At 48.0% G+C, this 23,437-nt stretch overlaps 1 protein-coding gene across 1 annotated transcript in view; it reads right to left on the bottom strand.

Moving 5' to 3' along the window:
- The window catches only part of LOC144497596 (mitochondrial adenyl nucleotide antiporter SLC25A24-A-like), a 137,826-nt gene that overhangs the window by 59,665 nt on the left and 54,724 nt on the right, over positions 1-23,437 (bottom strand). Inside the window, exons 2-7 of the mRNA XM_078219041.1 lie at positions 15,822-15,948; positions 15,370-15,457; positions 14,525-14,636; positions 11,983-12,141; positions 6,173-6,325; positions 5,512-5,619 (exon numbers count right to left, since the gene is read on the bottom strand). Of these exons, the coding sequence (XP_078075167.1) occupies positions 5,512-5,619; positions 6,173-6,325; positions 11,983-12,141; positions 14,525-14,636; positions 15,370-15,457; positions 15,822-15,948 (747 nt within the window). The remainder of the gene's footprint in view (positions 1-5,511; positions 5,620-6,172; positions 6,326-11,982; positions 12,142-14,524; positions 14,637-15,369; positions 15,458-15,821; positions 15,949-23,437) is intronic.

Here is a 23,437-nt window from a genome sequence, read left to right as displayed (position 1 = left end):
TGATTTATCCACTCTGATTTGCCTCAAGACAGCGAGCACCTCCTCCCTTTTAATCTGTAAAGGTTCCATGACCTCCCTACCTGTTTGCCCTATTTCTGTAGACTCCATGCCCGTTTCCTCAGTAAATACGGATGCAAAAAAACCATTTAGTATCTCCCCCATCTCTTTTGGTTCCATACACAGTCTACCACTCTGGTCTTCAAGAGGACCAATTTTATCCCTTACTATCCTTTTGCTCCTAACATACCTCTCGAAGCTCTTTGGATTTTCCTTCTGTCTGCCAAAGCAACCTCATGTCTTCTTTTAGCCCTCCTGATTTCCCTCTTAAGTAGCTTCTTGCACTTTTTATACTCCTCGAGCATCTGATCTGTACCTTGCTGCCTGTACATTTCATACAACTCTCTCTTCCTCTGAATCAGTGTTACAATCTCCCTTGAGAACCAAGGTTCCTTATTCCTATTTACTTTGCCTTTAATCCTGACAGGAACATACAAACTCTGCACTCTCAAAATTTCTCCTTTGAAGGCCTCCCACTTTCCATTTACATCCTTACCAGAGAACAGCCTGTGCCAATCCACACTTCCCAGATCCCTTCTCATTTCATCAAATTTGGCCTTTTTCCAGTTCAGAACTTCAACCCAAGGACCAGATCTATTCTTATCCATGATCAGGTTGAAACTAATGGCATTATGATCACTGGATCCAATGTGTTCCCTCACACTCACATCCATCACCTGCCCTAACTCATTTCCCAATAGGAGATCCAATATCGCATCCTCTCCAGTTGGCACCTCTATATACTGATGTAGAAAATTCTCCTGAACACATTTCACAAACTCTACCCCGTCTAAACCTTTAACAGTACAAAGAACAAAGAACAGTACAGCACAGGAAACAGGCCCTTCGGCCCTCCAAGCCTGTGCCGCTCCTTGGTCCAACTAGACCAATCGTTTGTATCCCTCCATTCCCAGGCTGCTCATGTGACTATCCAGGTAAGTCTTAAACAATGTCAGCGTGCCTGCCTTCACCACCCTACTTGGCAGCGCATTCCAGGCCCCCACCACCCTCTGTGTAAAAAACGTCCCTCTGATAACTGAGTTATACTTCGCCCCTCTCACCTTGAGCCCGTGACCCCTCGTGATCGTCACCTCCGACCTGGGAAAAAGCTTCCCACTGTTCACCCTATCTATACCCTTCATAATCTTGTACACCTCTATTAGATCTCCCCTCATTCTCCGTCTTTCCAAGGAGAACAACCCCAGTCTACCCAATCTCTCCTCATAGCTAAGACCCTCCATACCAGGCAACATCCTTGTAAACCTTCTCTGCACTCTCTCTAACGCCTCCACGTCCTTCTGGTAGTGCGGCGACCAGAACTGGACGCAGTACTCCAAATGTGGCCTAACCAGCGTTCTATACAGCTGCATCATGAGACTCCAGCTTTTATACTCTATACCCCGTCCTATAAAGGCAAGCATACCATATGCCTTCTTCACCACCTTCTCCACCTGTGTTGCCACCTTCAAGGATTTGTGGACTTGCACACCTAGGTCCCTCTGTGTTTCTATACTCCTGATGACTCTGCCATTTATTGTATAACTCCTCCCTACATTATTTCTTCCAAAATGCATCACTTCGCATTTATCCGGATTAAACTCCATCTGCCACCTCTCCGCCCAATTTTCCAGCCTATCTATATCCTGCTGTATTGCCCGACAATGCTCTTCGCTATCCGCAAGTCCAGCCATCTTCGTGTCATCCGCAAACTTGCTGATTACACCAGTTACACCTTCTTCCAAATCATTTATATATATCACAAATAGCAGAGGCCCCAGTACAGAGCCCTGCGGAACACCACTGGTCACAGACCTCCAGCCGGAAAAAGACCCTTCGACCACTACCCTCTGTCTCCTATGGCCAAGCCAGTTCTCCACCCATCTAGCCACTTCTCCTTGTATCCCATGAGCCTTAACCTTCTTAACCAACCTGCCATGTGGGACTTTGTCAAATGCCTTACTGAAATCCATATAGACGACATCCACGGCCCTTCCTTCATCAGCCGTTTTTGTCACTTCCTCAAAAACGCCACCAAATTTGTAGGGCACGACCTCCCTCTTACAAAACCATGCTGTCTGTCACTAATGAGATTGTTGTATGCGAGTCCCAATCTATATGTGGAAAATTAAAATCCCCTACGATCACAACTTTGTGTTTCTTGCAGTTGTCAGCTATCTCTCTGCTGATTTGCTCCTCCAATTCTCGCTGACTATTGGGTGGTCTATAATACAACCCCATTAATGTGGTCATACCTTTCCTGTTTCTCAGCTCCACCCATAGGGCCGCTGTAGACAAACTCCCTCATCTATCCTGCCTGAGTACCGCTGTAACATTTTCCCTGACCAACAATGCCACCCCCCCACCTTTTATCCCTCTGCCTCTATCCCACCTGAAACATTGGAACCCTGGAACATTGAGCTGCCAGTTCTGCCCCTCCTGTAGCCAAGTTTCACTAATGGCTATCATGTCATATTTCCATGTGTCTATCCACACCTTCAGCTCATCTGCCTTCCCCACAATACTCCTGGCATTGAAATAGACACACCTCAAAATATTATTTCCACCACACTCAACCCTTCCATTTGTGATTTTGCTTGAACGATCCCTTAAACGAAGTCTTAAACGATCCCAGCGTGTCCGCCTCAATCACCTTGCTTGGCATAAGCAGAGGTCTTTACACCATAACACGTAGGAACAGATGTAGGCCATTCAGCCCATCAAGTCTGCTCCACCATTCAATGACATCATGACTGATTTGATGTTATAATCCTCAACTCCACTTTCCCGCCTTATCCCCATAACCCTCGAATCCCTTACTGATAAAAATCTATCTCAGCCATGAACATACTTAACGACCCAGCCTCTACAACCCTCTGTGGGAAAGAATTCCACAGATTACCCTCTGAGAGAGAGTACAGGTAGAGAAAATGCTTCCAATTTTAGACGAGAACAGAACTAAGGGACCATCAATGACAGGACTCACATTGGTCCTTTAGAGGATGAGAAGGGGGATGTAATAACCGGAAATGAGAAAATGGCTGAGGCATTGAACAGGTATTTTGTGTCGGTCTTCACAGTGGAAGAACAAATAACACGTCAAAAATTGATGACAGGATGGCTCTGACATGTGAGAACCTAGAAGCTATCATTATCACGAAAGAGGTAGTGTTGGGCAAGTTAATGGGGCTAAAAGTAGACAAGTCTCCTGGCCCTGATGGAATGCATCCCAGGGAACTAAAAGAGATGGCAGGGGAAATAGCAAATGCACGAGTGGTAATTTACCACAATTCGCTGGACTCTGGGGTGGTTCCCGCAGATTGGAAAACAGCAAATGTGACGCCACTGTTTTAAAAAGGAGGTAGACAAAAGGCAGGTAACTATAGGCCGGTTAGCTTAACTTCTGTAGTAGGGAAAATGCTTGAATCTATCATCAAGGAAGAAATAGCGAGACATCTGGACATAAATTGTCCCATTGGGAAGACGCCATCCCTTTTAGTACCCTGGGATGCATTCCATCAGGACCAGGAGACTTGTCTACCTTCAGCCCCATTAACTTGCCCAACATTACCTCTTTCATGATAATGATAGGTTCATGAAGGGCAGGTCATGTTTGACTAATTTGGTGGAATTCTTTGAGAACATTACATGTGCAGTGGACAATGGGGAACCTGTGGATGTGGTGTATCTGGATTTCCAGAAGGCATTTGACATGGTGCTGCACCAAAGACTGCTACATAAGATAAAGGTGCACAGTGTTGCGGGTAATGTATTAGCATGGATAGAGGATTGGTTAACTAACAGAAAGCAAAGAGTGGGGGCAAATGGGTGCTTTTCTGGTTGGCGATCAATGAATAGTGGTGTGCCTCAGGGATCAATGTTGGGACTGCAATTGTTAACGATTTACAGAGATGATTTGGAGTTGGGGACCAAGTGTAGTGTGTCAAAATTCGCAGATGACACTAAGATAGGTGGCAGAGCAAAGTGTGCAGAAGACGCCAAAAGTCTGCAAAGGGATATAGTCTAAGTGAGTGGGCGAGGGTCTGGCAGATGGAGTACAATGTTGGTAAATGTGAGGTCATCCATTTTGGTAGGAATAACAGCAAAATGGACTATTATTTAAATGGTAAAAGTTGCAGCATGCTGCTGTGCAGAGGGACCTGGGTGTCCTTGTGCAGGAATCTCAAGGAGTTGGTTTGCAAGTGCAGCAGGTAATTAAGAAGGCAAATGGAATTTTGTCCTTCATTGCTAGAAGGATGGAGTTTAAAAACAGCGAGGTTATGTTGCAGCTGTATAAGGTGCTGGTGAGGCCTCACCTGGAGAACTGTTAAGAGTTTTGGTCTCCTTACTTGAGAAATGACATACTGGCACTGGAGGGGGTGCAGAGGAGATTCATTAGATTGATTCCGGAGTTGAGAGGGTTGGCTTATGAGGAGAGACTGAGTAGACTGGGGCTATACTCATTGGAATTCAGAAGAATGAGGGGTGATCTTATAGAAACATATAAGATTATGAATCATACAAGCCCTACATCACAGAGGAAGGCCATTCAACCCATCAAGTCTGCACCAACCACAATCCCATCCAGGCCCCATTCCTGTAACCCTATACAGTTACCTGAGCTAGTCCCCCTGACACTCAGGGGCAATTAAGCATGGCCAATCCACCGAACCAGCATGTCTTTCGGACTATGAGAGGAAACCGGAGCACCTGGAGGAAACCCATGCAGACACGGGGAGAACGTGCCAACTTCACACAGATAGTGTCCCAAGCTGGGAATCGAACCCAGGTCCCAGGCGCTGTGAGGCGGCAGTGCTAACCACTGTGCCACCCTGCTGAAGGGAATAGATAAGATAGAAGCAGGGAAGTTGTTTCTACTGGCGGGTGACACTAGAACTAGGGAGCATAGTCTCAAAATAAGGGGAAGCAGATTTAGGACTGAGTTGAGGAGGAACTTCTTCACACAAAGGGTTGTGAATCTGTGGAATTCCCTGCCCAGTGAAGCAGTTGAGGCTACCTCATTGGACGTTTTTAAGGCAAGGATAGATAAATTTTTGAACAGTAAAGGAATTAAGGGTTATGGTGAGCGGGCGGGTAAGTGGAGCTGAGTCCACGAAAAGATCAGCCATGATCTTATTGAATGGCGGAGCAGGCTCGAGGGGCCAGATGGCCTACTCCTGCTCCTAGTTCTTATGTTCTTAAATATATCCAATGGGGAATTCAAGAAAGGCTTCTTTAACGAAAGATTGGTCAGAATGTGGAATCCACTATCATAGGGAGTGGTTGAGATAAACAATATAAATGTATTGAAGAGGAAGTTGGATAAATACATAAGGGAGAAAGGTAACAGTGAGTTGAAGTGGGAACATAAACCCTGGCAAGGGCCATTTGGGCTGACTTGGTAATAGGTCTACAATTCCCTCCTGATTTTCGGGTATTTCTCTAATTCACACCTACCTCCATTGGATAAATAAGGGTCTGTGCCGTCGCTCCAGCCAACGATCCTGCAAGGAACCTCTCGGCAGTCGCAACGTTTTGCTTGTCCCTTGCAAACAGTTTCTTGTACTGTAGAAAACGGAAGAAAGGTCAAGTGCCAAAAATTCAGAAGCGAGGAAAACACATTTTCTATGACCTTATCCTGGGGAAGCGGCCCAGGCCCGGCCCCCCGAGAGCCGGCCCGGACCCCCCCCCCCCCCCGAGAGCCGGCCCGGGCCGCCCCCCCCCCCCCCCCCCCCCCCGTCCGAGAGCCGGCCCAGGCCGGGCCCCCCCCCGAGAGCCGGCCCGGGCCGGGCCGCCCCCCCCCCCCCCCCCCCCCCCCCGAGAGCCGCCCCGAGCCGCCCCCCCCCCCCCCCCCCCCGAGAGCCGGCCCCGACCCGGCTCCCGGACTCGAGCATCAATCCCGACACTGATCCAGACTCAAATGGCAGCTCACGTTTGCCGAAATTTAGGAACCTATCCCTCCCGCGTTCCAGAGTTTGTGTCACCGAGATGATGAGATCGATTGTGACAGTCGCCACACACGGAGATTACTGGGCTTTTATTCTCAGTTCAGCGTCTACTCCAGGCAAAATCTGCTTCAATGCAAAGTTAGAAAGGTTTGATCCCAGGAGCCTGGTACCTGCTCATAGGCCATGAATTTAATGGCTGTTTCTGGTGCAATTTTCACCACATTCATCCCGTTTCCTCGCCACAGCGACACCACGCCTCCTTCTTTCAGCATCTGCTTGAATCCACTGTACATATTCATTTGATTTGTTTTGGAAGCATGGACCTGGTTATAAAACAGCAGGAACTTTGTTAAAATATCAAGTTTGTAGCAACATGGGATGTGGGCATTTATCGATTAGCTTAGGGGTTTAAAAAAAAAGGGTGGCATGGACAAGTTGGGCCGTAGGGCCTGTTTCCATGCTATAAACCTCTATGACTCAATCTCTACTAGCCCCTTGAACTTAGTGTCTCTCTCGGCCATTTCAGAGGACACTTGAGAGTCAACCACATTGCTGTGGCTCTGTGAGTCACATGTAGGCCAGACCAGGTAAGGACGGCAGATTTCTTTCCAGAAAGGACATTAGTGAACCCGATGGGATTTTCTGACAATTGACAATGGTTTCATGGTCACACCATTGATATCGAGATTTCAATCTGAGATGCAGTGATGGAATTCAAATATCAGCAGCTACCAAGGTGGGATTTCAAGCCATATCCCTGGGGCATTGTCTCTGGGTTACTAATACAGTGACTGTCCTCCTGGGGATTAGTATCTCACCTAGAATTTGGTATTTGTCACATAGAACATAACAGCGCAGTACAGGCCCTTCGGCCCTCGATGTTGCGCCGACCAGTGAAACCAATCAAGCCCATCTAACCTACACTATTCCAATATTTTCTATGATTTCTAATATCATCCATATGTTTATCCAATAACCATTTGACTGCTCTTAATGTTGACGAGTCCACTACTGCTGCAGGTACGGTATTCCATGCCCTTACTACTCTCTGAGTAAAGAACCTACCTCGAACATCTGTCCTATATCTATCACCCCTCAATTTAAATCTATGTCCCCTCGTGTTAGCCATCACCATCCAAGGAAAAAGGCTCTCACTATCCACCCTATCTAATCCTCTGGTCATCTTGTATGCCTCTATTAAGTCACCTCTTAACCTTCTTCTCTCTAACGAAAACAACCTCAAGCCCCTCAGCCTTTCCTCATACGATTTTCCCACCATACCAGGCAACATCCTGGTAAATCTCCTCTGCACCCTTTCCAACACTTCCACATCCTTCCTATAATGCGGCGACCAGAACTGTACGCAATACTCCAAGTGCGGCCGCACCAGAGTTTTGTACAGTTGCAACATGACCTCGTGGCTCCGAAACTCAATCCCTCTACCAATAAAAGCTAACACACCGTACGCCTTCTTAACAACCCTATCAAGCTGGGTGCCAACTTTCAGGGATCTATGCACATGGACACCCAGATCCCTCTGTTCATCCACACTACCAAGTATCTTACCATTAGCCCAGTACTCTGTATTCCTGTTACTCATTCCAAAGTGAATCACTTCGCACTTTTCCGCATTAAACTCCATTTGCCACCTCTTGGCCCAGCTCTGCAGCTTATCTATGTCCCTCTGTAACCTGCCACTTCCCTCCGCACTGTCTACAACTCCACCAACTTTAGTGTCATCCGCAAATTTACTAACCCATCCTTCTACGCCCTCATCCAGGTCATTAATAAAAATGACAAACAGCAGTGGCCCTAAAACAGATCCTTGCGGTACACCACTAGTAACTGAACTCCAGGATGAATATTTCCCATCAACCACCACCCTCTGTTTTCTTACAGCTAGCCAATTCCTGATCCAAACCACTAAATCACCCTCAATCCCACACTTCCGTATTTACTGCAATAGCTTACCATGGGGAACCTTATCAAACGCTTTGCTGAAATCCATATACACCACATCAACCGCTTTACCCTCATCCACCTCTTTGGTCACCTTCTCGAAGAACGCAATAAGGTTTGTGAGGCACGACCTACCCTTCACAAAACCGTGCTGACTATCCCTAATCAAATTATTCCTTTCTCGGTGATTATAAATCCTATCTCTTATAATCCTTTCCAATACTTTGCCCACAACAGAAGTAAGGCTCACCGGTCTATAATTACCAGGGTTGTCCCCACTCCCCTTCTTGAACAAGGGGACAACATTTGCTATCCTCCAGTCTTCTGGCACTGTTCCAGTAGACAATGACGACACAAAGATCAAAGCCAAAGGCTCTGCAATCTCCTCTCTTGCCTCCCAGAGAATCCTAGGATAAATCCCATCCGGCCCAGGGGACTTATCTATTTTTACCCTTTCCAGAATTGCTAACACCTCCTCCTTATGAACCTCAATCCCATCCAGTCCAACAGCCTGCATCTCAGTACTCCCCTCGACACTGCCCCTCTCCAGTGTGAATACCGACGAAAAATATTCATTTAGTTCCTCTCCTATCTCTTCAGACTCCACGCACAACTTCCCACTCCTGTCCTTGACTGGCCCTAATCTTACTCTAGTCATTCTTTTACTCCTAACATACCTATAGAAAGCTTTAGGGTTTTCCTTGATCCTACCTGCCAAAGACTTCTCATGTCCCCTCCTGGCTCTTCTTAACTCTTTCTTTAGGTCCTTCCTGGCTAACTTGTAACTCTCAAGCTCCCTAACTGAGCCTTCACGTCTCATCTTTACACAAGTCTCCTTCTTCCTCTTCACAAGAGATTCAACCTCCTTAGTAAACCACGGTTCCCTCACACGTCTGCTTCCTCCCTGCCTGACAGGTACATATTTATCAAGGACGCGTAGTAGCTGTTCCTTGAACAAGTTCCACATTTCAATTGTGCCCATCCCCTGCAGTTTTCTTCCCCAACCTATGCCAGCTAAATCTCGCTTAATCGCATCATAATTTCCTTTCCCCCAGCTATAACTCTTGCCCTTTGGTATAAATCTATCCTTCTCCATAGCAAGGGTAAACGTAATCGAATTGTGGTCACTGTCACCAAAGTGCTCACCTACCTCCAAATCTAACACCTGGTCTGGTTCATTCCCCAGTACCAAATCCAATGTGGCCTCGCCTCTTGTTGGTCTATCTACAGACTGCGTCAGGAAGCCTTCCTGCACACATTGGACAAAAACCGACCCCTCCAAAGTACTCGAACTATAGCTTTTCTAGTCAATATTTGTAACGTTAAAGTCCCCCATAACAACTACCCTGTTACTTTCACTCCTATCCAGAATCATCTTTGCAATCTTTTCCTCTACATCTCTGGAACCTTTCGGAGGTCTATAAAAAACTCCCAACAGGGTGACCTCTCCTTTCCTGTTTCTAACCTCAGCCCAAACTACCTCAGTCGACGAGTCCGCATCAAAAGTCCTTTCTGCCACCGTAATACTGTCCTTGACTAACAATGCCACACCTCCCCCTCTTTAACCACCTTCCCTGCACTTATTGAAACATCTAAACCCTGGAACCTGCAACAACCATTCCTGTCCCTGCTCTATCCATGTCTCCGAGGTGGCCACAACATCGAAATCCCAGGTACCAACCCATGCTGCAAGTTCACCCACCTTATTCCGGATGCTCCTGGCGTTGAAGTATACACACTTCAAACCACCTTCCTGCCTGCCAGTACACTCCTGCGACCCTGAAACCTTATCCATGAGCTCACTGCTCTCAACCTCCTGTACACCGGAGCTACAATTCAGGTTCCCACCCCCCTGCTGAATTAGTTTAAACCCTCCCGAAGAGCATTAGCCAATTTCCCCCCCAAGATATTGGTACCCCTCTGATTCAGGTGCAGACCATCCTGTTTGTAGAGGTCCCACCTACCCCAGAAAGAGCCCCAATTGTCTAGGTATCTGAAACCCTCCCTCCTGCACCATCCCTGTAACCACGTGTTCAACTGCTCTCTTTCCCTATTCTTCTCCTCACTATCACGTGGCACGGGTAACAAACCAGAGATAACAACTCTGTTTGTTCTAGCCCTAAGCTTCCACCCTAACTCCCTGAATTTCTGCCTTACATCCTGTGGTGAACCATTGTTGGTTCCCACCAGGTAGTGCTGAGCCATGGTCTGGCCAGTACTATGAGTCTGTAGATATATTACTGTTGGGGTTAGGGTTGGGCTGTTCTACCTGTTAATATAGTCCTTATGGTACACCCCAGTCGGCTCCGCCTCCTGGGAGAGGAATAAAGGTCACTGCTCTGCCTGGTGACCCTTTAGTCTGGGATCGTATACTGTATATGGTAGCTCTGTTATTGTTGGCAATAAAAGCCTTTATTTCCCGAGTACATCCAGCCTCTCGTGTGTTATATCGCGCATCACATCCCCACCCCTTTTCCTACCTATGTCTTGAGTGCCGATGTGAACCACAACTTGGGGCTGGTCCCCCTCCCCTTAAGGATTTCGAAAACACAATCCGAGACATCGCGGACTCTGGCTCCTTGGAGGCAACACACCGACCGCGAGTCTCTCTCGTTCCCGCAGAATCTCCTCTCCGTCCCTTTAACTATGGAGTCCCCAATGACTAATCCTCTACTCCTCTCCCCCCTTCCCTTCTGAGCCACAAGGACAGACTCTGAGTCAGTGACCTGTACACCATGGCTTACCCCTGCTAAGTCCCCCCCCCCAACAGCATCCAAAAGTGTACTATCCCCAATTTCTACTACATTTCTTGTTTCTCCCCCCACTTGGACGGCTCCCTGTACCTTGGCGCTGTGGTCAGTTTGCTCATCCTCCCTTTCCCTCCCCTTCTGAGCTGCCGGGCCGGACTCTGCCCCGGAGGCACGGCCACTGTTGCTTCCCCCAGGTAGGCTGCTCCCCCCAACAGCACTCAAACAGGAGTACTTATTTTTAAGGGGCACAGCCACTGGGGTACTCTCTAGTACCCGCCCTTTCCCCTTCCCATTCCTAACCGTGACCCACTTGTCCGTCTCCCGTGGCCCCGGTGTGACCACCTGCCTGTAACTCCTATCTATCACCTCCTCATTCTCCCTAACCAGACGAAGGTCATTAAGCTGCAGCTCCAGTTCCCTAACGTGGTCCCTTAGGAGCTGCAGCTCAATGCACCCGGCGCAGATATGGACGTCCGGGAGGCTAGCTGACTCCAGGACCTCCCACATCCGACAGTGAGAACAACAAACTGGCCTCACACTCATCCTTCCCCCTTTCTTCCAATGACACAGGAAAAACTGTCTAAACCTACCCCACCTCTGCCTGTCTACACCGAAGCCCGATGAGCCAAAGCCTGTCAGCTCCCACTCTGCTCCCCGCTCACTCCACTGCCCACTACGACGCCGCCCGCTTAACAGTGCAGCCTATTTATATACCCCGCACATGCTGAAGAAAAATTTAGACCCTTCCCACAACCCCCAGCGTCCTACTTCCGGGTTAGAGTTCAAAGTTTTTTTTTAACAACACCCGCGAAAAAGTACTTTAAACTAAAAGTACTATTTTTTAAATGGAAGGTAACAATTTTACAGAACCTGAACATCACACATTAGCAGAATGATAACTGGGAGACAGGCTGACGAGACAAACCCTTTGATACTTATTAATCTGACCCGAATGGCTGAGGTCTCTGTAATGAGATTCTAACCACCTTTATTTAAACAGTGCATTAATCTCTATCACACACCTTGTCATTTTGCAAGACTAAAGCTTCATTGTGTTTGAGGTTAAATTGCCTGTTGTACTGTACAACATCTAACAAACTACAGTCACTTAGTTTTCAGAATACTGTACAAAAACTATCAAGTTGTGATAGTCCAAAAGATGTCGAGGTAGATTTCACAAAATTAGAGTTTTATTATCTATTGTCAGGCTTTGTTTAGTTATATTTGGGTGCAGACAGCAGCAAAGATGCCGAGTGTTTTTGAGGATTTACCTGCATGAGGACTTTAAGTCGATCTAAAGGGGCTGTGCCAGTACGGGACACCGCGCCAGCCATTGCCCCAGACAGCAGCTGCCTCCACCACATGCCTGACTTCTTCTCCTCTTCTGTGAACTCGTCAGGAATGGTCAAACTGTCACCAATGTCCAGAACCTGCGGACGGAAAGCGCAGTGCTTTTATAAAGAGATTTATCATTGCCACTAAAGATAAATCAGATGCCTAATTGTGACAGGTTTTTCATGCGACTTCGTATTGTTGACCTGGTGCTGAATCCACTCTGACCCTTGACCCTGCGTGAGCCAAATGACCTCAATCTGACCTGCCGACCCTGCTCTGATCCCACTCTGACGTGGAGATGCCTGCGTTGGACTGGGGTAAACACAGTAAGAAGTTTAACACCACCAGGTTAAAGTCCAACAAATTTATTTGGTAGCAAATGAGTGGCATTTGCTACCAAATAAACCTGTTGGACTTTAACCTGGTGTTAAACTTCTCACTGTGCCTACCCCAGTCCAACGCCGGCATCTCCACATCATGCCCACTCTGACCCACAGACCCTACTCATGCCACTACCAGGGCAGAGCATTCTGAGCGTACCGGGTTCTCCAACAGTTGCCACCTTCCCAAGACTCATTTCACCTCACACTCTGTTCCCGTTCCCGTTCCCCCCCCCCCTCCTCTCCAGTGTTCTGCACTACCCCCACACGGGTTGGGATCTGCGTCTCTTGTTGGAGATGGTCATTGCCTGGCACTTAAGTGGTATTTACTTTCTCATGATGCTGAACATTGTGCAGTCATCGGCGAACATCATCACTTCTGCCCTTATGACGGAGGGAAAGTCATTGAAGCAGCTGAAGATTGTTGGGTCTAGGACACTACCCTGAGGGACTCCTGCAGAGATGTTCTGGAACTGAGATGACTGACCCTCCACAACCATCTTCCTATGTACCAGGTATGACTCCAACCAGTGGAGAGTTTGCCCCGATTCCCATTGATTCCAGTTTCTGGGGCTCCTTGATGCCACACTCGGTCGAATGCAGCCTTGATGTCCAGGGCTGTCACTCTCACCTCACCTCTGGAATTCAGCTCTTTTGTCCATGTTTGAACCAAGGTTGTAATGAGGTCAGGAGCTGAGTGACCCTGGCGAAACCCAAACTGGGTGTCACTGAGCAGGTGATTGCTGAGCAGGTGCTGCTTGATAGCGCTGTCGATGACCCCTTCCATCACTTTACTGATGATCGAGAGTAGACTGATTGGGCAGTACTTGGCCGGTCCAGGGCCCGCGCCGAAGACGGCCCGGGGTGTGCACCTAACAGCAATTCATGATTGCTGATCAAACATCAGCCCGTGAGCTCGAATGGTTTCAGCCTCATGCACTGCTGTGGAGTGATGTTCTGGGCATAAATCTTAGTCAGGGGTTTGGGCCGATGGAGTGTTTCACTGTGAGCTATTTGAGGCCGGGGTGATGCCCATGGACTGTGGGAGGGCACGGCATATTCAGCTACCCAATAAAGCCCTGATCAGGGCTTGCATCCCTTCCCGCTGAACATTCCTGATGTCGGCCTGCTGTCTTTGCCTTCCGGGTCCCGGGATCTGGGTCGATGGCGGTGCGCTCTTCTGATCCCAGTGTATCCGTCACATCATTCTCCTGGTTCACAGATTCACCCCTGGAGAGAGAGAGGGGGATTTGAAAACTGCAGCCAACTACAACAAACGACACTGACCCGAGCGGAGGCTGCAGAGCGCCCCAGATCAGTCCCGACATCGGAACCTTGTAATCCAGAACCTTCTGCGATATGGGACCTCTGTAATGTCCAAGACGCTGGCAGCTGGGTAGTGGCATCTTCTCTGAGGCCAATCTCTTTGCCTTCTCTACTGTCTCTCATGATCCAGGGCCTGTGTCTCTGTCAGAGGGGCACGCCTACGAGCACCAGGCCTCCTTCCTCTTTATTCCCTGCTCTCCTCCTCCTCCAAGCAGCTCCTTGCTGAGTAAACAGCACCCATCGGTGGGTCTGCAGACATCGCTGACCCCTGCACAAAGGGTGGCAGAGGGGTCCAAACCTCTGGTGCCAGCGGGCAGCAATGTCAGAGATCTCCACACTGTGCTGAGTCAACACAGAAAACACACTCTCAAAATCACAAAACACCAACTCAACTCACTCCCTGAAACTCCCAACTCCTCACCCAGCATCTTCTCCAATCCCTTTAACCCCACCCTTGAATGTAAAAAGCTGGGAAAAGGTTGGTCCTTCTGCCGTGTTTGCATGTGCTGAGCTTGAAATCAGACAGGAAACCAACTCACTCAATTGGGGGTTTCATCTCCTCAAAAAGATGGTTAATTGTTGGTGGGCACCTGGCACCGAAATAACGCACAGGGTGTCAGAGTACACACCCCACATCATTCCGCACTGTTTAACCCTGCCCGCACACCACTAACTCTCCCCAGTGTTTAAATCACTTGTTGAGCACACTGATTTGATGGCGATTCCGGGGCAGTGACAACTCGCTGTGTGAATCTGAAATACAATTTCTCACTGTTGAGTGTTTCCAGAAGTGGATGATTTCTTGGATGTTTGTTGCTGGATTGAACAGGAAGTGATCCCGCCATTCGTTCCAGTCCACTGTCATCGTCCTGTTTTCATCCATACTGTATCACAGAGAAAGCAAATAGTACAGGTTAGAGCTGAAACCGTCCACTACATTCTCCACCTTCTATATCCCAACATCAACCTCTAGAAATATTTAAATTACTCATTACGGTGATGTGACCATCGCTAGCAAGTCCAGAATTTATGGTCTACTTCTAGTTGCCCTTCAGAAGGTGGTGGTGAGCTGCCTTCATGAACCATCGGATTCACGGAATCTCACAATGCAGATTCAAGTCACCACATTTGTCAACTTGCATTTATATTGAGCTTTACCAGAGCTAAAGATAAGTTATTTTTGCCCAGCAGATTATTGCGATTTGGAATACGCTGTCTGAACGGGCGGTGGCAACAGATTCATAATAACGTTCAAAAAGAAGCTGAATTTGAAGGGGGAAGAGCAGGGAACTGGGCCTAAACGGAATGGCTCCTGCAGGGAGCTGCCACAGGAACGAGGGGCAACGTGGCTTCCTGAGCAATGCAAATCTACCACAACTGATCAGTAAAACTTGGCATGAGCAATAAACCTTGGCCTTGCAGGTTATTCCCAGAACCTGAGAATGAATAACAACATTTACAACCTTTTAACATAAAGATAACGTTTCACAATGATTTAAATAAGGGCGTTTTCCTGACTCACTGGGGAGCATGCCACCAGGACTTAGTCACGAGGGAGATACAATGCCCAAAACACATGAATAAACAATAAAGAGAAAGTTTACCACAATCGCACACCTCTGAAGAATCTTCTCCGCAGTTTGAAGGCTGATGCTCATTCCCAGGGTCTTCAAAGATTCAACTATCTCAGCAGCATCGATCCTCCCTAAAGAATCAAATAACATCTCACTGAAATAGTCAGAAAATAACAAGTGATGAACCATGCCGTGTGGGAGTGCGCGCACAGGGTGCCACACGCTACACGGGAGCGCGTGTGTGCAGGGTGCGGCGTGGGAGCGCGCGCGTGCAGGGTGCCGCACGGGAGCGTGCGCGTGCAGGGCGCCGCACGGGAGCGCGCCACATGGGAGCGCGCGCGTGCAGGGCGCCGCACGGGAGTGCGCGTGTGCAGGGTGCCACACGGGAGCGCGCCACACGCCCCGAGCAGCCTGTTCGTGCCCAGTTGCTGCATGTGTTCAGCAACATGTACTGCATTGCATTTTTAAAAATTTAGCTGGGCCAGTAATACTAACCATCGTTATTTTTATCCAAACTCTTGAAGGCCAGTTTAAGTTTCTTCTCATGGTTTCGGAGGTAGTTGCTAAACTCTCCAAAGTCCAGCTGCTCGTTCTTGTCACCATCCGCAGAATTGAATATTTTCTGTTGAAAGCAAAATTCAGTAAACCGGTAAATGAAAACTGGGAAATGAAATGTCTGCCAGACTGCAGAACTTAGGAACGACCATCTATACATCAGTGTTTGTACAGATTGCTGCAGCATCAAGAATACAGCACAGGCGGAGGCCATTAGGCCCATGTTATCTGTGCCAGCTCTTTGAAAGAGCTTTCCAATTAGACCCACTCCCCAGCTCTTTCCCCCATAGCCCCGGGAATTGAGTCTGGGGAAGAGGGAGAACAGGCTCTAGGTGACAGAGGGCAGAGCGAGGGTGGGTAGTTCGAGGGTTGGGGGGATTTTGGAAAGATAGAGTTATAGAGAGCGATGCAATATTGAAACAGAATCCTCTCCTTTGCTGAATCCGCCTGATAAACTCAGAACCAGCCATTTGGGAATATTAATCCCACAACACACTGCAAAATGCTGCATGTTACCAGGTGCTGCTTCCACCGCCTTTTCCCGGTCACTGCCTGTGCTCTGTCAAAGCCAGGAACTCGCCTCACCTCAGCCTGCACTTTTATATTCATTCATAAAACACAAACAAGACCATTCAGCCCTTTGAGCCCACTCCATCATTTACTAAGATCACACTTGACCTGATAGCAACTTCCCCTATCCCTACCAACCTATCAGCCTCTTGCTTACAAAGAATCTACGCACCTCTAAAAAATATTCAAAGCCTCCTTACAGCAGCTTTTCAGGAAGAGAATTCCAAAGACTCTCAACCCTCCGAAAGAAATAAAATCACCTCATCTCTGTTTTAAATGGCGATCCCTTATTTTTAAACCCCGAGTTCTAGGTTCTCCAACAAGAGGAAATATCCTCTCCACATCCCCTCTATCAATACCCCTCAGCATCCTCAAGCTTCCAATCAAATTGCCTCAAAGGTCCAGCGGATACAGCTAGCCTGCCCAGCCTCTGCTCACACATTCCTGGTATTAGTCCAGTAAACCTTCTCTCAATAGAAGGTTCCAACGCATTTATATCTTTCCTTAAATAAGGAGACTAGTACCGTACACTATACCCCAGTACCGTACACTATACCCCAGTACCGTACACTATACCCCAGTACCGTACACTATACCCCAGTACCGTACACTATACCCCAGTACTGTACACTATACCCCAGTACTGTACACTATACCCCAGTACCGTACACTATACCCCAGTACCGTACACTATACCCCAGTACCGTACACTATACCCCAGTACCGTACACTATACCCCAGTACCGTACACTATACCCCAGTACTGTACACTATACCCCAGTATCCGTACACTATACCCCAGTACTGTACACTATACCCCAGTACCGTACACTATACCCCAGTACTGTACACTATACCCCAGTATCCGTACACTATACCCCAGTACTGTACACTATACCCCAGTACTGTACACTATACCCCAGTACCGTACACTATACCCCAGTACCGTACACTATACCCCAGTACTGTACACTATACCCCAGTACCGTACACTATACCCCAGTACCGTACACTATACCCCAGTACCGTACACTATACCCCAGTACCGTACACTATACCCCAGTACTGTACACTATACCCCAGTACTGTACACTATACCCCAGTACCGTACACTATACCCCAGTATCGTACACTATACCCCAGTACTGTACACTATACCCCAGTACCGTACACTATACCCCAGTATCGTACACTATACCCCAGTACTGTACACTATACCCCAGTACCGTACACTATACCCCAGTATCGTACACTATACCCGAGTACCGTACACTATACCCCAGTACCGTACACTATACCCCAGTACCGTACACTATACCCCAGTACTGTACACTATACCCCAGTACTGTACACTATACCCCAGTACCGTACACTATACCCCAGTACCGTACACTATACCCCAGTACCGTACACTATACCCCAGTACCGTACACGATACCCCAGTACTGTACACTATACCCCAGTACTGTACACTATACCCCAGTACCGTACACTATACCCCAGTACCGTACACTATACCCCAGTACTGTACACTATACCCCAGTACCGTACACTATACCCCAGTACCGTACACTATACCCCAGTACCGTACACTATACCCCAGTATCCTTACACTATACCCCAGTACCGTACACTATACCCCAGTACCGTACACTATACCCCAGTACCGTACACTATACCCCAGTACTGTACACTATACCCCAGTACTGTACACTATACCCCAGTACCGTACACTATACCCCAGTACCGTACACTATACCCCAGTACCGTACACTATACCCCAGTACTGTACACTATACCCCAGTACTGTACACTATACCCCAGTACCGTACACTATACCCCAGTACTGTACACTATACCCCAGTACCGTACACTATACCCCAGTACCGTACACTATACCCCAGTACCGTACACTATACCCCAGTACCGTACACTATACCCCAGTACCGTACACTATACCCCAGTACCGTACACTATACCCCAGTACCGTACACTATACCCCAGTACCGTACACTATACCCCAGTATCGTACACTATACCCCAGTATCGTACACTATACCCCAGTACCGTACACTATACCCCAGTACTGTACACTATACCCCAGTACCGTACACTATACCCCAGTATCGTACACTATACCCCAGTACTGTACACTATACCCCAGTACCGTACACTATACCCCAGTACTGTACACTATACCCCAGTACTGTACACTATACCCCAGTACCGTACACTATACCCCAGTACTGTACACTATACCCCAGTACTGTACACTATACCCCAGTACTGTACACTATACCTCAGTACTGTACACTATACCCCAGTACCGTACACTATACCCCAGTACCGTACACTATACTCCAGTACCGTACACTATACCCCAGTACCGTACACTATACCCCAGTACCGTACACTATACCCCAGTACCGTACACTATACCCCAGTACCGTACACTATACCCCAGTATCGTACACTATACCCCAGTATCGTACACTATACCCCAGTACCGTACACTATACCCCAGTACCGTACACTATACCCCAGTACCGTACACTATACCCCAGTATCGTACACTATACCCCAGTACTGTACACTATACCCCAGTACCGTACACTATACCCCAGTACTGTACACTATACCCCAGTACTGTACACTATACCCCAGTACCGTACACTATACCCCAGTACTGTACACTATACCCCAGTACTGTACACTATACCCCAGTACTGTACACTATACCTCAGTACTGTACACTATACCCCAGTACCGTACACTATACCCCAGTATCGTACACTATACCCCAGTACCGTACACTATACTCCAGTATCGTACACTATACCCCAGTATCGTACACTATACCCCAGTATCGTACACTATACCCCAGTACTGTACACTATACCCCAGTACTGTACACTATACCCCAGTACTGTACACTATACCCCAGTATCGTACACTATACCCCAGTACTGTACACTATACCCCAGTACCGTACACTATACCCCAGTATCGTACACTATACCCCAGTATCGTACACTATACCCCAGTACTGTACACTATACCCCAGTACTGTACACTATACCCCAGTACTGTACACTATACCCCAGTACCGTACACTATACCCCAGTATCGTACACTATACCCCAGTACCGTACACTATACCCCAGTATCGTACACTATACCCCAGTATCGTACACTATACCCCAGTATCGTACACTATACCCCAGTACTGTACACTATACCCCAGTACCGTACACTATACCCCAGTACTGTACACTATACCCCAGTACTGTACACTATACCCCAGTACCGTACACTATACCCCAGTACTGTACACTATACCCCAGTACTGTACACTATACCCCAGTACCGTACACTATACCCCAGTATCGTACACTATACCCCAGTATCGTACACTATACCCCAGTACTGTACACTATACCCCAGTACTGTACACTATACCCCAGTACCGTACACTATACCCCAGTACCGTACACTATACCCCAGTACTGTACACTATACCCCAGTACTGTACACTATACCCCAGTACTGTACACTATACCTCAGTACTGTACACTATACCCCAGTACCGTACACTATACCCCAGTACCGTACACTATACCCCAGTATCGTACACTATACCCCAGTATCGTACACTATACCCCAGTACCGTACACTATACTCCAGTATCGTACACTATACCCCAGTATCGTACACTATACCCCAGTATCGTACACTATACCCCAGTACTGTACACTATACCCCAGTACTGTACACTATACCCCAGTACTGTACACTATACCCCAGTATCGTACACTATACCCCAGTACTGTACACTATACCCCAGTACCGTACACTATACCCCAGTATCGTACACTATACCCCAGTATCGTACACTATACCCCAGTACTGTACACTATACCCCAGTACTGTACACTATACCCCAGTACTGTACACTATACCCCAGTACCGTACACTATACCCCAGTATCGTACACTATACCCCAGTACCGTACACTATACCCCAGTATCGTACACTATACCCCAGTATCGTACACTATACCCCAGTATCGTACACTATACCCCAGTACTGTACACTATACCCCACTATACCCCAGTACTGTACACTATACCCCAGTACTGTACACTATACCCCAGTACCGTACACTATACCCCAGTACTGTACACTATACCCCAGTACTGTACACTATACCCCAGTATCGTACACTATACCCCAGTATCGTACACTATACCCCAGTACTGTACACTATACCCCAGTACTGTACACTATACCCCAGTACTGTACACTATACCCCAGTACTGTACACTATACCCCAGTACCGTACACTATACCCCAGTACTGTACACTATACCCCAGTACTGTACACTATACCCCAGTACCGTACACTATACCCCAGTATCGTACACTATACCCCAGTATCGTACACTATACCCCAGTACTGTACACTATACCCCAGTACTGTACACTATACCCCAGTACCGTACACTATACCCCAGTACCGTACACTATACCCCAGTACTGTACACTATACCCCAGTACTGTACACTATACCCCAGTACCGTACGCTATACCCCAGTACCGTACGCTATACCCCAGTACCGTACACTATACCCCAGTACTGTACACTATACCCCAGTACTGTACACTATACCCCAGTACCGTACGCTATACCCCAGTACCGTACACTATACCCCAGTACCGTACACTATACCCCAGTACTGTACACTATACCCCAGTACTGTACACTATACCCCAGTACCGTACACTATACCCCAGTACCGTACACTATACCCCAGTACCGTACAATATACCCCAGTACCGTACACTATACCCCAGTACCGTACACTATACCCCAGTACTGTACACTATACCCCAGTACCGTACACTATACCCCAGTACTGTACACTATACCCCAGTACCGTACACTATACCCCAGTATCGTACACTATACCCCAGTACTGTACACTATACCCCAGTACCTGTTTGTCATTTTCATAAATGACCTGGATGAGGAAGTGGAGGGATGGGTTGGTAAGTTTGCTGACGACACCAAGGTAGGTGGTGTTGTGGATAGTTTGGAGGGATGTCAGAAGTTGCAGCGAGACATAGATAGAATGCAAGACTGGGCGGAGAAGTGGCAGATGGACTTCAACCCGGATAAGTGTGTGGTGATCCATTTTGGCAGATCCAATGGGATGAAGCAGCAGTATAATATGAAGGGTACCATTCTTAGCAGTGTAGAGGATCAGAAGGACCTTGGGGTCCGGGTCCATAGGACTCTTAAATCGGCCTCGCAAGTGGAGGATGCGGTCAAGAAGGCGTACGGCGTACTGGCCTTCATTAATCGAGGGATTGAGTTTAGGAGTCGGGAGATAATGCTGCAGCTTTATAGGACCCTGGTTAGACCCCACTTGGAGTACTGCGCGCAGTTCTGGTCACCTCATTACAGGAAAGATGTTGAAGCCATTGAAAGGGTGCAGAGGAGATTTACAAGGATGTTGCCTGGATTGGGGGGCATGCCTTATGAGGATAGGTTGAGGGAGCTTGGTCTCTTCTCCCTGGAGAGACGAAGGATGAGAGGTGACCTGATAGAGGTTTACAAGATGTTGAGAGGTCTGGATAGGGTAGACTCCCAGAGGCTATTTCCAAGGGCTGAAATGGTTGCTACGAGAGGACACAGGTTTAAGGTGCTGGGGGGTAGGTACAGAGGAGATGTCAGGGGTAAGTTTTTCACTCAGAGGGTGGTGGGTGAGTGGAATCGGCTGACGTCGGTGGTGGTGGAGGCAAACTCGTTGGGGTCTTTTAAGAGACTTCTGGATGAGTACATGGGATTTAATGGGATTGAGGGCTATAGATAGGCCTAGAGGTGGGGATGTGATCGGCGCAACTTGTGGGCCGAAGGGCCTGTTTGTGCTGTGGCTTTCTATGTTCTATGTACCGTACACTATACCCCAGTACCGTACACTATACCCCAGTACCGTACACTATACCCCAGTACCGTACACTATACCCCAGTACCGTACACTATACCCCAGTACTGTACACTATACCCCAGTACTGTACACTATACCCCAGTACCGTACACTATACCCCAGTACCGTACACTATACCCCAGTATCCGTACACTATACCCCAGTACCGTACACTATACCCCAGTACTGTACACTATACCCCAGTACTGCACACTATACCCCAGTACTGTACACTATACCCCAGTACCGTACACTATACCCCAGTACTGTACACTATACCCCAGTACTGTACACTATACCCCAGTATCGTACACTATACCCCAGTATCCGTACACTATACCCCAGTACTGTACACTATACCCCAGTACTGTACACTATACCCCAGTATCGTACACTATACCCCAGTATCCGTACACTATACCCCAGTACCGTACACTATACCCCAGTACCGTACACTATACCCCAGTACTGTACACTATACCCCAGTACTGTACACTATACCCCAGTACCGTACACTATACCCCAGTACCGTACACTATACCCCAGTACTGTACACTATACCCCAGTACCGTACACTATACCCCAGTACTGTACACTATACCCCAGTACTGTACACTATACCCCAGTATCGTACACTATACCCCAGTACCGTACACTATACCCCAGTACCGTACACTATACCCCAGTACCGTACACTATACCCCAGTACCGTACACTATACCCCAGTACCGTACACTATACCCCAGTACTGTACACTATACCCCAGTATCGTACACTATACCCCAGTACTCTACACTATACCCCAGTACCGTACACTATACCCCAGTACCGTACACTATACCCCAGTACCGTACACTATACCCCAGTACCGTACACTATACCCCAGTACCGTACACTATACCCCAGTACCGTACACTATACCCCAGTACTGTACACTATACCCCAGTACCGTACACTATACCCCAGTATCCACCGGTGCCCTGTAAAACTGAAGCA

The sequence above is a fragment of the Mustelus asterias genome, chromosome 8 (assembly GCF_964213995.1).
Source record: "Mustelus asterias chromosome 8, sMusAst1.hap1.1, whole genome shotgun sequence".
NCBI classification, from domain to species: Eukaryota; Metazoa; Chordata; class Chondrichthyes; order Carcharhiniformes; family Triakidae; genus Mustelus; species Mustelus asterias.
Note: the sequence above shows the minus strand (reverse complement) of the source record. Positions and strands in the feature narration are given on the sequence as shown.